Genomic DNA, 15,265 nt, shown 5'->3' with positions numbered 1-15,265 from the left:
GCATCGGTGGAATAATGATTGGTTTCTGAGGTGGTTTGTTATTTTCTTCCCAACCGGGGCATACTAGACATCTACAAGGCTGTGGAGAAAGTAGTGTGTGCGTATGTGTGTGTTTCTGTATTTTATGTTTGTGTGGGTATGCGTACACATTTGCGGGAATGTGTGTGTGTGTGTGTGTGTTTACTATGTGGTTTGTGGCCCTCTAGCATCTGTTTATGATTGCAGGGATTATCACCACGCTGCAGTGTGACATTAGCTTGTTTGAGTGACTATCACACCTCAGACTACTGGCGACTCAGTCCTCATTCACTTTCAGCCAGACTTTGACTAATGAATCACGACTGTGGAAGTACTCTGAGTGTGTTTATGTGCATGCACACACACACACAATGATACATTCCTTCAGGTCCAGAAACAAACCACTAAATCACTACTGACGACTAGATTATTTGAGTCACAGGTGGTCAGTACTTTTAGATGGACACTAGAGGTGTTCAGTACATGTAGAAACACATCTTCAACACTGAATCTTCAAACCAAACTGACTGCACTGAATCTCTATCGTTTACATGGTTTGTATGTTCATGACCTTCACTCGTAACACAAAGTTTACACAAGGTGTTTGATGGTTCTGTAAATGTCTGGTGGCTGTCAAAGTAAGTTAGGACACTCATTACAATGATGCCAGATTTTTAAAAATCAACATGTCGGCACATTTCTTTCAGAATGTATAGTAGTTAAAGTGGAAACTATTATGAATACAATTTAATGAATATCCAACAATTTTGATATTCGAGTAATTGTTTATTTTATAAGTTAATATTTAAAAAATGTCAAACATAATGTGAGAATTGACCGTTTTTTTCTTTTTAATATCAATGTAAACTCAATATATTTAGGTTTTAGACTGGCAGACAAAACTGGTCATTAGAAGATGTCACCTTGGGCTCTGGGAAATTGTAAAGGACATTTTTCTAGTCTAGTTTCTTAAAGGGGGAGTCTGTGATTTAGATTATTGATATTTGAATTTACAGCCCTCCCGTCGGTGCTCCTTCAGAAAATTAGCATGTGCCAGATTTACCATCCCTCTCGCTCCCACTGCCTTTCTCTTTATACAAACAGGGTATTTCCCCTGTCCTGTGAACAAGCACCACCAGAATAGAGTTGCGTGGCTCGGTCCTGAGCCCCTTTGTTTGTTTCCCATTTACAGAGCCAGGGCTGTGTATGAGCACCAGATTTTCTTGCAGCGCACACACAGAAAGGACAGCTAGCGGACCGTGAGGAGATATTCGCTGAATATGACAAAACATGTATTGGATGAGAACCGCTGACTGCACCTTTAGGTTTAGGGGCTAAAGGAGTGACTTCATTAGACTGGAGTGTCTTGAGCTGTAACATTTGCAGAGGTTGTTGTATCGTGAATGCTGTTTCGTTATCCCTTAGAGCAGATAAAATAACACGTTTGCATCCAGTGTACTCCACGTCCTTTGTGTGGCATATACAAAATGAAAGTATGTACGTTGTAGAAATGCTGATTACATGACAAGGCCAATTCATAAAATCAATAAATAATTCTCATGTTACTTTTATGGCTCGGAAATTAGTAAAATATGGTGGTTAAGGTGTTAACATGATTGTTGAAATAATCAGACAGTTATGAACAAAATAACTGAGTGCATTTAAACGCATGACACCTTAGAGGACCAGACTGGTTTTTACTTCATGCTCTCAGTCTCCTAGTCTGACAGCATTGCATCTATTTTAAGAGAATGAGCTCATAGCTCACAATGTGCTCCTTCCTCCTCCCCACCTCCAGCACCAGTCCGTGCACTCACCCAGGGGAGGTCTAGCCCACTAACGGGTGCTCATGGCTGGGCAGGACCTGCAGGAGGAGTGGGCCCTCTCTGCAGGACCACGTGGGGCTCTTAGCCATCAGAGCCGGTGTTAACGGAAGAGGAGTGAATAATTTAGAAACATCATTTCTGCAGGGATGTTAAATATTTAAGCGGCCTCTGATGTAACTGTGGAGTGTGAATGTGCGTGCATGTGCGCATGCACGTTCATATATTTGTGCACTTGTGGGTGGAAGATGGACACAGAGGGGGTGACTTTATTTAGCAAAATAAGGTGAAAGACGAAGGTTAAGCCATTGATAGACTTAACGAGAGTTTTTCTTTTGAAGTTGGTGACATTTTTTAGGTGCATTTATGTGTTTGTATGTCATGCAAAATGTGTATTGTTAGTCAGGGCTTTTTACACTTTTCTTATTAGTTTGAAGCCACTCTTCATTCTGCCTCCATCCCTCATTTACTTCCTCCTTCTCTTTATTCTCCTCCAGTAGCTGCCAGCACTACATCCGTCGCGGGGCCTGTCATTTGTGTTTGTGTATGTGTGTGTGTGTGTGTCAGGGTTAAACTGTTTCAGCAGCCTGTCTCTCATTGTGTCACTCAGTTGCTTCACTCTCCTCTGACTCACATCAAGGCACAACCACACACACACCAACACACACCAGCACACAAACCTCTTCACTGCACTCAATCATGGTTAAATGATTGCACGAAGATTATTAAACTCACCCGAGTTCTCTCAACTCCTCTCTGTGTGTGTGTGTGTGTGTGTGTGTGTGTGTGTGTGTGTGTGTGTGTGTGTGTGTGTGTATGTGTGTATGTGTGACAGGTTGTTGTGAGTTCTTCCCCTGTGAGGGCCTTGTTTACTCAGTGGGGTCCTTTTCACACATTCGGTAGCCCGGCCAGACTGCCTGTTTGTTTTTCCCACATCATCTCCTCTCCTCCGCCTTTGTGGTAAAAAAAAAAAAAAAAAAAAAAACAGCCTTCCCCTCCTCCCCTTCATCCGAACCCCTTCTCTCGTCTTCCTCCCCATGCCTTCTCTTCGTCCTTCTCGAGTTCACTGTTTGTCTGGCAGCCATGTTGTACCCCTTAAATCAGTGGTAACCCGGAGTCTGTTTTTTTGCATATCCGTCAATGAACATGTGTGTGTTTTTGATGTCTCCATCAATCTCTTTATTCTTTCATGCTTCCTCTTACGGCACTAAATTGCATTTCAATCAAAATACATACAACAATTTGATATGATGACCAGAAAACACAAATCTCACCTAAAAAGCTAATAATATGCACATATAACCGCTTCACCCACACTGTCTGGAAAGGGCTACGTAGAGTTTATTCCCTAATGTATGCTGTGTTTTTCCAGGCGCCTGAATCGGAATAATCTGGCCGTCTTCCCCGAGCTGCTTTTCCTGGGAACAACAAAGCTTTACAGACTGTAAGTCATTTCTCTATCTCTATCCATCACTCAATTGCTCTGCATTGTTTACTGAAATATTGTTAATTTCGTCATGTGTTCAGTTTAACGAGAGCACTGCAAAAAGGCCTGGGATCATTCAGATGAATTTTTGCAATGCTGTGTTTATGTGTATCCCCACAAGCTTGTACAGGTCATTGACTGTGACTTAAAATGACATGGTGAAATATGTTACAGACGTTGTAAAGTACAGAAAAAATATCTGGTTTTCTTGGTGACGCAGCTGTGGTGTTTCACTTGGATGAAGGAGTGAGAGGACTGAGGGAACAGATTTTACATGGTCTACTCCAGAAGCCAGTTCAGTAGCTAATGGAGATTAGCACTCCAACAGCTGCTGCCCACTGGGAGAGGTGTGTGTGTGTGTGTGTGTGTGTGTGTGTGTGTGTGTGTGTGTGTGATGGGGAGGAGAAAGTGAAGAAGACAGATCAAGGGAGATATAAGCAGCAAAACACAGAAACAGGTTTCTCTTCTGAAGTTACGTTTTGTGTTTCACAGGCAGAAAATAGTTTCAGTCACAGAACATAAAGGTTCCAGTTTGCATTCAAACAAGAGAACCACTGTTTGTTTTTTGTCAAACTACTTTTACTCTTCACTCACAGCCTGAGTGTCTGTACTGTAAACCGAGCTGTGGATTTCCAGTACTGTAGGGCTGGGCAGCAACGCTGCTGAAACTGTGGGTACTAACTTCCCGTCATGGTTGTTTGTGGTCTCAGGGAATGATTATGGTCGCATATATTTATCTGTGTGGCTGAATATATTTATCTAAAACAATATTGAAATGCTCAGATGATTCAGAGAGTGTGTGGAAGTTGTTTATGTTCTGCGGCCGCTACGGTGGTTAGCTGGGCTCGACCTGCCGTGTCTAAGGGTGTGTGTGCATCTATGTTTCTGCAAGTATGTGTGCGAGTTTCTCAAGGCCAAGAGTTGGCATATTGCTCAGCGTGTGGGCCGAGGTAAAAATACAACTCGGATATACTGCTCTCTGCTCAGCTGTCACAGACAAGCGGCCTCCCTGTTTGTGTGAGTGTGTGTGTGTGTGAGTGTGTGTGTGTGTTTAGCTCCTCAGGTGTATGTGTTTAGCAGACGGTCCCTTGTTGGCTGCACATCTTTACCAAACACACACACTTCATTCAGCATAATAGTAATGATGTTGTGTTAAAAAGAAATCAGTAAAAACTACTGTAGTACAATATGAAATGACCCAGTAGACCAAGGAAGAAAGAAAACTGACAATCGACAGAAAGTCGCTAAATGACAATGAAAACAAAATGGCCAAGCTGGCGCCGTTGCAGCCACAAAGCTACAAGCAGATTTGTCAGACGTATGGAAGTCATTCAGTATGAACAACAACCACAGAGGCTTAGCCAATAGTATTTAGGGCTGTTTGGTCAATATTAAATCTTATGTCTACTTTTACACCCCCTACAGTGTATTTTTATTTTTAGAAAGCACAACAAGAAACCCTTGAGAACCTCTGGAGTGGAATCTTGTGAAGTTTTAAGTAGTGGTCAGAAGGTATATGCGAACTGGACCGACTTTGGTTCTTGCGACAGTATTGCTATAAATGAACACTTGCTCAACCTGCTATTATGAAAATTATGTTTTTACTTTTTTGGGGCTTGGAAAATCTGTGTGTGTGTGTGTGTGTGAGAGAGAGAGAGAGAGAGAGAGAGAGAGAGAGAGAGAGAGAGAGAGAGTACTTGCTGGATGTGTTTAAAGGGTCAGGTGTGAGATATGCCATGCATTTTAGAGGAAATATAATTTCTGCTTGAATTATGTGAACCTGCTGCATTTGTTTTTAAAACCAGTAAGTGTGACATACTTACACTGCAGGTTCAAGACCTGGGTTTGCATCGTGCATGATGTGTTGTTGGTCTAGACATCTAAAACACATTTAAGATTTGGGAATAATCATTGTCTTGGTTATTGAAAATGTCACATCCAATCTCACGCTTCAAGTCAGTTTTGTTTTTTATCAATATTAACCAAAACCACTTTCTTTTAGTTTACCGGTAGTTTAGTTTATTTGATATAATGAGAATGAGAGTATAATGTTGTGTCCAAAAAGTCTTCTTGTTTACTATACAGCCATTTTATTTGAGTGTCCAAATAAGTGACATGTATGCACTATATACTTCCCTTAAAAGCCTATGATGAAATGATAAAAGTTCTATAGATGCAAAAATGAGTGCATGTGACTCCATGCCCGTCACTGATGACGCATCATGATGATGACTCATAAGTGTCTGAAATCCCAATTTGCTGCACGCTATGGAGTTAATAATTTAGTGTCTATTGAATAGGGATTAGTGAATGAGTGAACAAAGGAGTGATTTCAAACACAGCTGATCCTGATGTAAAGATAGCAAAGTTGCAGGAGTCCAAGTGATTAGGCAAGACCATATTACCGATAAACCAACACAATAAATATCTACACTCAGTTGCCAGTTTATTCGGTTCACCTATAGCATAAACTGATTCAATCTAATACAACAGTCCTGCAGTAAATCCAGTATTTTCTTTTCCTTGTTGCCATTGGCGATCATGTGCAAAGTTATATCAGGTGACTAAGATGAATATTAAACAACAGAACAATTATACACAACTCAATTAACAAGTAAAATGGGGTTCTTTAATAGGATGCAAAGACACAAGGACTGTAAAGAAATAAGTGCAGTACAATCAGTGATTCCAAATCATTGATTCAATTCTTGCACTTCTATTATGATGCTCCGTTTAGATAAAATGATTCAATAGAATATGATTGTTTTTTTAATGCTGATGATGCAGATGACTCAACTACAGTTAACAAATATATTTGTGTGGCATCTGCTCCCTCCCTCCTCCCTGCCAGTACTCTCTCTCTCTCTCTCTCTCTCTCTCTCTCTCTCTCTCTCTCTCTCTCTCTCTCTCTCTCTTTCTCTCTATCTCTCCATCTCTCTCTATCTATCTCTCTCTCTGACAGAAATCAGTAGTGAGATGAAAGAGGGAGAGATGAAAGAGGGGTTGATGAAGGGATGGGGAGGATAAGAGAATGGGTCACCGCTTCCACAGCTGAAAAGTCTGGTTATGCTTGAATATGGGGCTAGATTGATGGGACAGTGTTAGTGTGTACTTATGTGTAGGTTTTATTGTGCAGCTTGGCCTCTTCTGGCAAACGTCCCTCAGCAACAGTTTTCTAGGTTACTTTATCAGTGTGTGTGTGTCTTTTGGTTTTTGTGTCAAGTTGAAGTGTGTTTTGCTTAGAATTTTGCCTTTCCTGTGTTAATTTGCCTGAGCGTTGACAAAGTGAGACATGAAGAGAGATAGAAGAAAAGAAAGAGAGGAAGAGAAATTGAAGGAAAAGTTAGTTTCACCTCAGTCCTTCACCAGGAGAGTCAACATGGACAAGTTGATTAGGGGGAGGAAAATGAGTGAACTTCAGGTCTCACACACATTAAACCTGGGTTAAAGTGGTCTGGGGTTTGAATTAATGAGTGGATGAGGCTACGTTTGTGTGTGTGTGTGTGTGTGTGTGTGTGTGTGTGTGTGTGTGTGTGTGTGTGTGTGTGTGTGTGTGTGTGTTTATGTGTGTGTAATAGTCCCTAATCCTCTGCTAAACGGTGCCCTGATGAGGCTTTACCAGGCAGCATTGTTGCTTAGCAGCCTCGAAGGTTGTGGCTTTGTCTTGTGTGAGAGCTTAACCCTGCTGGACACACGCACACACACACACACACACACACACACACACACACACACACACACACTCACAGACTCCCACATACGTACCACCTCGGCTGAGACAACAGGCTCAGCACAACGGTCACAAGAGCGCAGGCGTCTTTCAGAAGATGTGGGCTTTCCCAGCATGTCGACAGTTAACCGACACAGAGGGAGGAGGACGACGAGGAGAAAGGAAGAGGAAGAGAGAGGTCAAAGGTAGAAAAGATGAAATTTTCTCTGAGTAAATAATGCTTTTTAATTAAGACAAAGCACGTTGGGCGTTTTAGTTGCCACAGTGGCGACGACCTCTGGGTCCCACAGAGGTCAAAGGTGAAGAATGTTCCAGTCAGGAGATCTAAGCAGGAGGTGATTTATAGAAGCGAGGAGGGGGAAATCTCCTCATGAACAAAAATCATGACAAATCAAACTTGTAACAGTATCCTCCAAAAGGTACTGGCAGGGAGAGGTTTTTTATGCTAAGATCAAACAATTGTAGTGTTTAAAACAACTTTATTATGAGACCAACATGGCTTCCATCAGGGTCATCATACCACATTTTACAAAAAATGATTGAATGCGACACGTATAAAATCAAAAACCTCCAATCAAATATACACAAAGTTCAAAAGTAATTTTATTGTATTCCATAATTGAGAGGTACATTTTGACCTCTCTGTATGCACTTCCGTGCCGTGGACTGGAGTATGGTGTCACCTACATCCATTCAACAAAGAATGCAACCCTGTCTCCTGGAAGTTATGTGTATATAGTCCTTATTTGTTTTGCCAGTTATGTTTTTCGAGAAACACAATCGCTGTGCATACAAAGTGCAGAACTTTGACACTAGAGATCAGGGTACACATTTTAAATCCCACTCGTGGTAACGTTTAGGCAGCAAAGGCACTTTGGTTAAGGTTAGTGAAAGATAGGGAAATAGGGAAAGGATCAGCTACATGTCAATAAGATAAAAACATCCTGTACTAGTACTGTTGACTTTTATATATATATTTTTATAATATTTTTTAAAGATAATCTTTTGGGCCTTATTGCCTTTTATTGATAGGACAGCTGTAGATAGGAAAGGGGGGATGGATGCACCAAAGGACTGCAGGTTGTAATCAAACCTGGGCCGCTGCGGTAAGGACTGAGCCTTGGTAGATGGGGCGCACGCTCAACCAGGAAAGCTACCATGGCGCCCCGACTTTTACAATATTTAACCAAGAAATACGATCTATCTCTAATCTATCAGCGGATATACTACTACTATGAATATTGCAGGGAATATGTTGTCAATGACTACATTTACATTCATTTTATTATTATTAATAAATAAATAATAAAAAAATGTAATTCATCTAAAATTTCCATTTCCATTCAGTCTTGCATATGTGCAATTGAAAAGGTCGGTGTTGTGATGTTTGCACATATCCAAAACTCTGTTAATATCCAAGTCTTTCATGATCTTTGAAAGTGTTTCTACTGACGACCAGAAATTGGGGCTTTTCTTCTGGGCATGCATATCTACCCCAGCCTTGCAAACTGTTGGTTATTTGGTTTGTGTACAGCGCACAGAGCTGACCGTAAACAGATAAGAAGCCGTAAACTGTCGCAAAGTGCAGTAAAAACCCAATTTGAGCTGCATATTCCAAATGTCCAAAGAATGCTTCTAAAACCTGAATAATATTGGCATATTCCACATCTTAATCGAAAAAATGCTATATTCAGAATAAGAATATAACAATTATTTGATACACTGTTATCTTTGGAGCCAATCTCTCACTCACATCAAGGCCATTCTGACCCTTTTGAGATGTTCATGGGGGAGAAACAGGACAAAACTAAACTCCTGCTTCTGGTTATTCCAGCCGATGTTCAGTATCTAAAAAGATCACTATCTCCTGGTAGCAAGGTTAGTTGCAGTGTTTTGGATGAGAAGATATTTGGCCACTGACTTTGTGTACATAGGATATGCAAATATCTGCCATTATGTCTGTCCAAGGAAATGAAGTTAAGCCTCTGCAGCCCGAGGCGTCTGTGGATGGGCCTCTCTTTCTTTCTTTCTTTCTTTCTTTCTTTCTTTCTTTCTAACAAACTTTTAACTTTTAAATTAACGCACACTGGCACAAACATACCATTTACCATTCAGCAATATTTCCTGCCCCCTCCTGTTTCTCTGAATGCACTTTAACAGATATAAAAACTCTCTCTCCCTCTCTCTTTTTCTCACACACACACACACACACACACACACACACACACACACACACAGAAAACAGCTCTTTCGAGATCTTTTCAGCACATACAAAGACATATTGTCCAAGAAATGTTTTCATTAGGACTCTTGGATCATGCAGATCATATCCAGCCAAACAGGAAAATGTGAATGTTTTTATTTTTCTCTCTTGTGTCATCTGTGTTCACATTATGAATCACGTTGAGTGCAAACCAACAGTTACAACAGTGTGTTGAGGTGTTGAGTGTAAGTGACTCACTCGCTTGCCATCATATGAATCACATGACTGCCTATCTGAATTGCTCAAGGCCACTCATTCCTAAGAAGTGATTTGGCCATTCAGATCCCAACACAATGCTGTATTTCATTCTCAAGCGATTTGAAGAGGACTTGCCAAAGCCCAACTGGCATTATTAAGAGGGCACCAGTACAAAAGATTATGCGATACAGACAGAATGTAAAGATATGAAACGCCCTGCTTGACTTTTACAATGGCTAGAGCTAACTTGTTTCTGAATTAGTCCAGGAATTTGCTGAGCTGCTCTGTGCAGCTTTTTACTTCGTTATGAACTTTATTTATTTTAACCAGAAACAGTAGCAAAGGAAGACAGCATCTTAGACTTAACGTTAAATACACTTAGTTGCTAGTTTTGTAGACCACATAGCTAAAACAAATGCGGCCAGTCCTGCAATTAATTGAAATGTTTGGTTTTTGTTAAACTGTTTTCCACAGGTGTGTGATCGTTTTGTCTTTCGTGCTTTTGAATTGTAGTGCTTAGAGGTTTTATTTTATAAAAGATAGACTTCATCTAATACAAGAGTCAGTAGTCCACTCTCTTCTCTGTACAGACAGATTACAGCTGTACTTCCACAAAAACATCATGTTTATGTCAACATGAAACAGATCATCAAATCATAGACTCAAGGGGAAAACATACATATAAATGCACTCACATCAAAGGGCTTCTTCTACTCCATTTATTTGTACTACTACTAACTCACTTTGTCGTGGAACATCAACAAAGTTAAACCTGATCAAATGTTTGGAAAGAGTTTATTTTATATGGAAGGAAAAACACTTTTTCAATTGACCATCTTCATATACACTATGTGTGTAATATTGACCATATATGACTGTAAAGTTAGTACCATCTTATCTAAATGTTGGGCACAAATATATTTTCAAACTATGTGATCTTTGTACTGTAGCTATTGAATTAAATATGAATTGTTGTAGCTCTAATCCTACTTTTAGACTTTGAAACCAATTTGAAAAGAATTGCTTTCAAAACACATCTGATAACAGTGCTTTTCATTTCAGTATTACTTCTACACTTCAAAACTAAAACCTGACAAACTGAATATTTCAGATGTAAAAGTTTGAAAGAAACTAATCTCTTGTTTAATTTCCCAAAAAATGTTTTTATGTTGCTCAATTTGGTACGCTGAATGCAGCTCAATTAATCACCCAGGGTGTCTGAGTGTCAAAGTTCAGAGCTCACAGGTGAAAGTTCAGGGAGCATCAGTGTCAACCGATGAGATACCCAGGATAATGGACATGCCAGGAGTGAAGGCGCAGCTTTGCCCATCAGATTACAGAAGAGACAGTGAGAGAGAGAGAGGATGGGTGGATACAGACAGAATGAATGAAAGGTGTTTAAAGGAAAGATTAGAGATGTGTTTGCTCTCTTAAATGGTCTGGAAAAAAGAGCAAGGAGGAATTTACAAAGGTGCAGACAGAAATGTTTTCTCTATTGTAAGATAGCTGTGAAAAGCAAAAAAAGGAAAATGCAAAGCGGCGGTGGAAAGTGAGGGACAGAGAAAGTAAAGAAAGGAGGAGAGCTAGGAGGGAGAGTCATGTGGAAAGGAGAGGAGAGAGGTATGTCAGTACTTACAGTAGATGGCAGGCAGCCTGAAGCCTGGAGCCAGCATGTCTGTCAGAAAGAAGTGCCCAGGTGTGTGTGTGTGTGTGTGTGTGTGTGTGTGTGTGTGTGTGTGTGTGTGTGTGTGTGTGTGTGTGTGTGTGTGTGTGTGTGTGTGTGTGTGTGTGTAACCTGAGTGTGGATTACTGGCAGGGGGGTTACATACCTATCCAACGCCAGGAAGAGCTTACCTGGAAGCAGGTAGTTACGATAGCAGAGTGTGTGTGAATCTATGTGTGTGTGTGTGAGGTCTTCTAGATCATCAAAGCATTTCCTCGCCTTGCTTTTGTGTGATTAAGGGTCACTGTGTGCGGCAATACCTCCCAACAAAGCTACTGTAAATCATCCTGCATCCTCTCCTCTTCCCTCACGTCTTTTTAATGCCTACTTCCTCTCCTGTTCTCATTCACTTTAGCCTCAGTGCTTAACTTAATAATACAATATTAATGCTGGTGTTACGCAGCTGAGAACCATTTCCTCTCCCTCTTTGTCGCACCTCCTTCTCCCTGTGCGGGGGTTTGTCTCTCCAGGGTATCTGCAGGTATGGATCCAGGCCCTGTATTGATGGATGAATCAGCCTGGCCAGTGAATTATGGGAGGAATTATGGAGTAATCTGGACAATTCATCATGCAACACTCCTCTACTCAACCCCAATCACAGCTACTCAGCAATATTGACCCCTGCTTGCTGTGTGCATCAGTGTAGAGGAGGGTGTGGGAGGTGGGGTGTTGTTTTTGTGTGTGTGTGTGTGTGTGTGTGTGTGTGTGTGTGTGTGTGTGTGTGTGTGTGTGTGTGTGTGTGTGTGTGTGTGTGCGCGCGTGCGTGTTTTGTACATGGTTGTGAGGAGGCAAGTTACAAACACATTGTGCACCCAAACATTGTTCATGCCATCATTCAAACTTATTTCTCTATAAAATTCATTTGACTGATTAAGAGACATCCTTAGTTATTATTTATCAAGAGTTTAACACAGAACATCAAATTGTTGTGGGTGTGATTTGATCAAATTTGACTGACAGTGGTGTGCCAGAGTAAGCAAACAACCCATTAACTGTCATCAAATGCTGCTAAACTCTGATTGGTGCTCAGTACTAATTTACCAATTTAGGCAGAACATCTTTGCATTCTGGAAGCCCCAAAGTTTCCAAATATACCAAATATGTCTGGCTCAATTTTGGGGAAGAAGCACAAGACATCCATGTCTGTCTTGGGTTTGAAAATGTTGCTCACTTTAAACATCATATAGCTTCAACAAAGACCTAAAACATTATGATATATACTGAAATATATTATGCTGCCACTCTGTGGAATAAAGCCATTTTAACAACCTTGATGAGCTGAAGGGGAAACAAATGTGGAAAACTGTATTTCAAGGAGTTATTAATGCTAATCCACAGAGTAAACTCCCTCTGGCTACCAAATGTCTGCTCTTTCACAAACTAGAACAGACAACTAGAAACTCTGAGCACTCTGTTACAAAAGGCTACATGGTATTGTCTTTTCTCCCTGCGTGATGCATTTAACGTGAGAGTGAGACCTAAACTGGTCTCACTCTCTGGACCCTTATCAAAACTAACCCCATAAACTTCCTAAAAGACCTCTCGTAACAGCTCACACAGTCTCGCCAGTCAAATGGAAAACAGAGAGGTTTCAGTTTATGTCAATCAGTCAGCAGACCTAACATGGCTGTCTTTCTCTGCCCTGGGTGCCTCCCTCCCTCCCTTCTAATCCTCCATCTTGGCTCTGTGTCAAGCTGCCTTGTCCAGTTGCACAATATCCCTCCTCCGGGGCAGGCAACTGCATCCCCTCTCTGGCTCCATTAGTGCCACTCCACTGGCATAGCCGGCATTCTCCAGTGGGACCGTCATCGCTGGCCACTCTATTGGCCCCCTGTCACTCTCCAACCACCACAAAAGAAAACCTCTCTGCCTTCCCTCTCTGCCTCTCCTGCTCACTTGGTCTTTTCTGCACCCCCATTTTCTTCCCCTCCTTGTCTCTCTCTCTCTCTTTCTTTCCCTCTCTCTCTCTCTCTCTCTCTCTCTCTCTCTCTCTCTCTCTCTCTCTCTCTCCCTGCTCCTCTATTATCTCCCTTTTCCCTTTCCAGCACCTTTCTCTTAAGTTTTTTCCCTCTCATGGTCCATCTTGCCTACACTCCTAGCCCCCCTTTCCTCCCCTATACCCATCTCTCTCCTCTGAGCCTACCACATTGGTTTGGAGAGGCTTATGCAAGACCCTCATCCAGGGTAATAATGCAGTAGAAAAGAGAGGAAACTGGGAGCTGACCAGTGATTCCTCCCAGAGATGTTGCTCACAAGTTTAGAGCCTCTCACATTATTTCCCCAAAAGCTGAGTGTGTTTGAACTGACCACAGCGACCCAGGCTCATTAAAACGCACTATGTTTACATAATGTGAGAACTCGGGCCAAAAACAGACCCACAACACATCCGTCGCTGTCACTTTAAGGGAACTTCCTAGTTTAAAAGCATTTTATAAACAAACTTATTGAATGCCTTCGATATAGAATTAAAATTAAAACATATTACTGCAATAATAAATATAAATGTTATTTTCAGAGTCAGAGGGAACATGAAGGATTTGTGAAGATTAATGTGTGAGAGACAGAAAATGGGAAAGTGTGATATTGTACGTAGCTGTGCAGCTGCAGGCTGGTGATAGATCAGCAGGTTTGTGATCACAGGTTGGTACCCGACCTCTGTGTGTGGGGTGTGTGTGTGTGTGTGTGTGTGTGCGTGCGTGCGCGTGCCTGTGTGTGTGTGTGTGTGTGTGTGTGTGTGTGTGCGCGTCCTCGCGAGTGTCTAATGACAGGTTCAAACCCTGATGTATCATTATCCAATTACAGTTTTCTCTCATCTCTACGGTAACGCCATGCCCCCAGTAATTGGACGGCTGCTCTTAAGAACTCTGACCTCTCAGCAAGTGTCAGGCAGGAGAACACACACTCTCGGGCACAAACACACACACAGGATGCCAGTAAGATTGGGTAATGCAGGATAAAACAGATGCTATCTGAAGGAGTGATCATCTAAACTATGCAAAGACAAGTTAGGACTCTGATCATATCATATCACTCCTTCCTCCTCACACGTATCCTTTTTTCTTCTTCATCTATCTGTCTCTTTCTCTGTGTAGTAATAACAATAACTGGGACTCATGTGCTTCCTCTCTTCACCCCCCTCTCTTGCAAGTGTGTTGCCTTTAAATGGGCCTAAATGGGCCAAGTCAAAGGAGAGCTTTTGTGGTTTATGGTTCTCCTGAAGCTCTCTCTCCCTGTCTGTCTCTCTTGCCACTCTTTCAAAAAAACAAAACACAGCGTTTTTTCCCCCCATTTGCCCTCTTAAATATTTCACACGCTTAGGAGGCTTCATGCCCTCTCCTCTTGTGTGTGTATGTGTGTGTGTGTGTGTGTGTGTGTGCGCGTGTGCATGTGTGTGCACGCATGTGTGTGTGGGGGATTCAGCCTCATTGCAAAACTTTACGAGGTTCAGTACGACGGTAATACAAAGACAGATCCTCATCGTTCAGAGAAATTAAATTATGGACAACTGGCAGACAGGCAGAAACATAGAGGAGGGAGAACAAGAGGAGACATAGAGGATAAAATGTGTGTGTTGGTGTGTTTGTGTGCAGGTTTCTTCCTGTTCCTGCAGTCCGAGGTCAGATATTAGAAGCCAGGGTCGCCTGCGTCCTGACAACTCATTGGAAGACAAATTTATGAGTTCAGAAAGAGGAATTTTAACAATTTGTTTTCTCAATATTGGACCAGATCATGTTTTTCATTATTCAAGCAGTTTTTTGTCAACTGTGTGCGTGCGTGCGTGCGTGCGTGTGCGTGTGTACGCATGTGTGTGTGTGTGTGTGATGATTAAAGATGTTTCAGTATAGTGAGTTAGAAAATGCAGTTTAACTTATTATGTTAGGAGGGGCTGTGCTGTTCCAGGTTGTTACGGACAGAAGGCAGCAGTGAAAGTTAGTGTAGCCTTAACACCTGGACAGTTTACTTTACACACACACACACACACACACACACACACACACGCATAACTATAATACAGTTCGAAAGA

The 15,265-nt window shown here is 41.6% G+C and overlaps 1 protein-coding gene across 5 annotated transcripts in view; it reads left to right on the top strand.

Annotated features, from left to right (window-relative positions):
* Nucleotides 1–15,265, top strand: part of slit2 (slit homolog 2 (Drosophila)) — an 89,158-nt gene that overhangs the window by 7,902 nt on the left and 65,991 nt on the right. For 4 of the 5 annotated variants that reach the window (XM_028591648.1, XM_028591657.1, XM_028591664.1 and 1 more), the window contains one exon: nt 3,214–3,285. In XM_028591648.1, the coding sequence (XP_028447449.1) occupies nt 3,214–3,285 (72 nt within the window). Of the gene's footprint in view, nt 1–2,923; nt 2,990–3,213; nt 3,286–15,265 lie in introns of those variants that run through there. The other variant, XM_028591684.1, reaches the window with a different exon arrangement.

This window comes from Perca flavescens, chromosome 2 (assembly GCF_004354835.1).
Source record: "Perca flavescens isolate YP-PL-M2 chromosome 2, PFLA_1.0, whole genome shotgun sequence".
NCBI classification, from domain to species: domain Eukaryota; kingdom Metazoa; phylum Chordata; class Actinopteri; order Perciformes; family Percidae; genus Perca; species Perca flavescens.
Note: the sequence above shows the minus strand (reverse complement) of the source record. Positions and strands in the feature narration are given on the sequence as shown.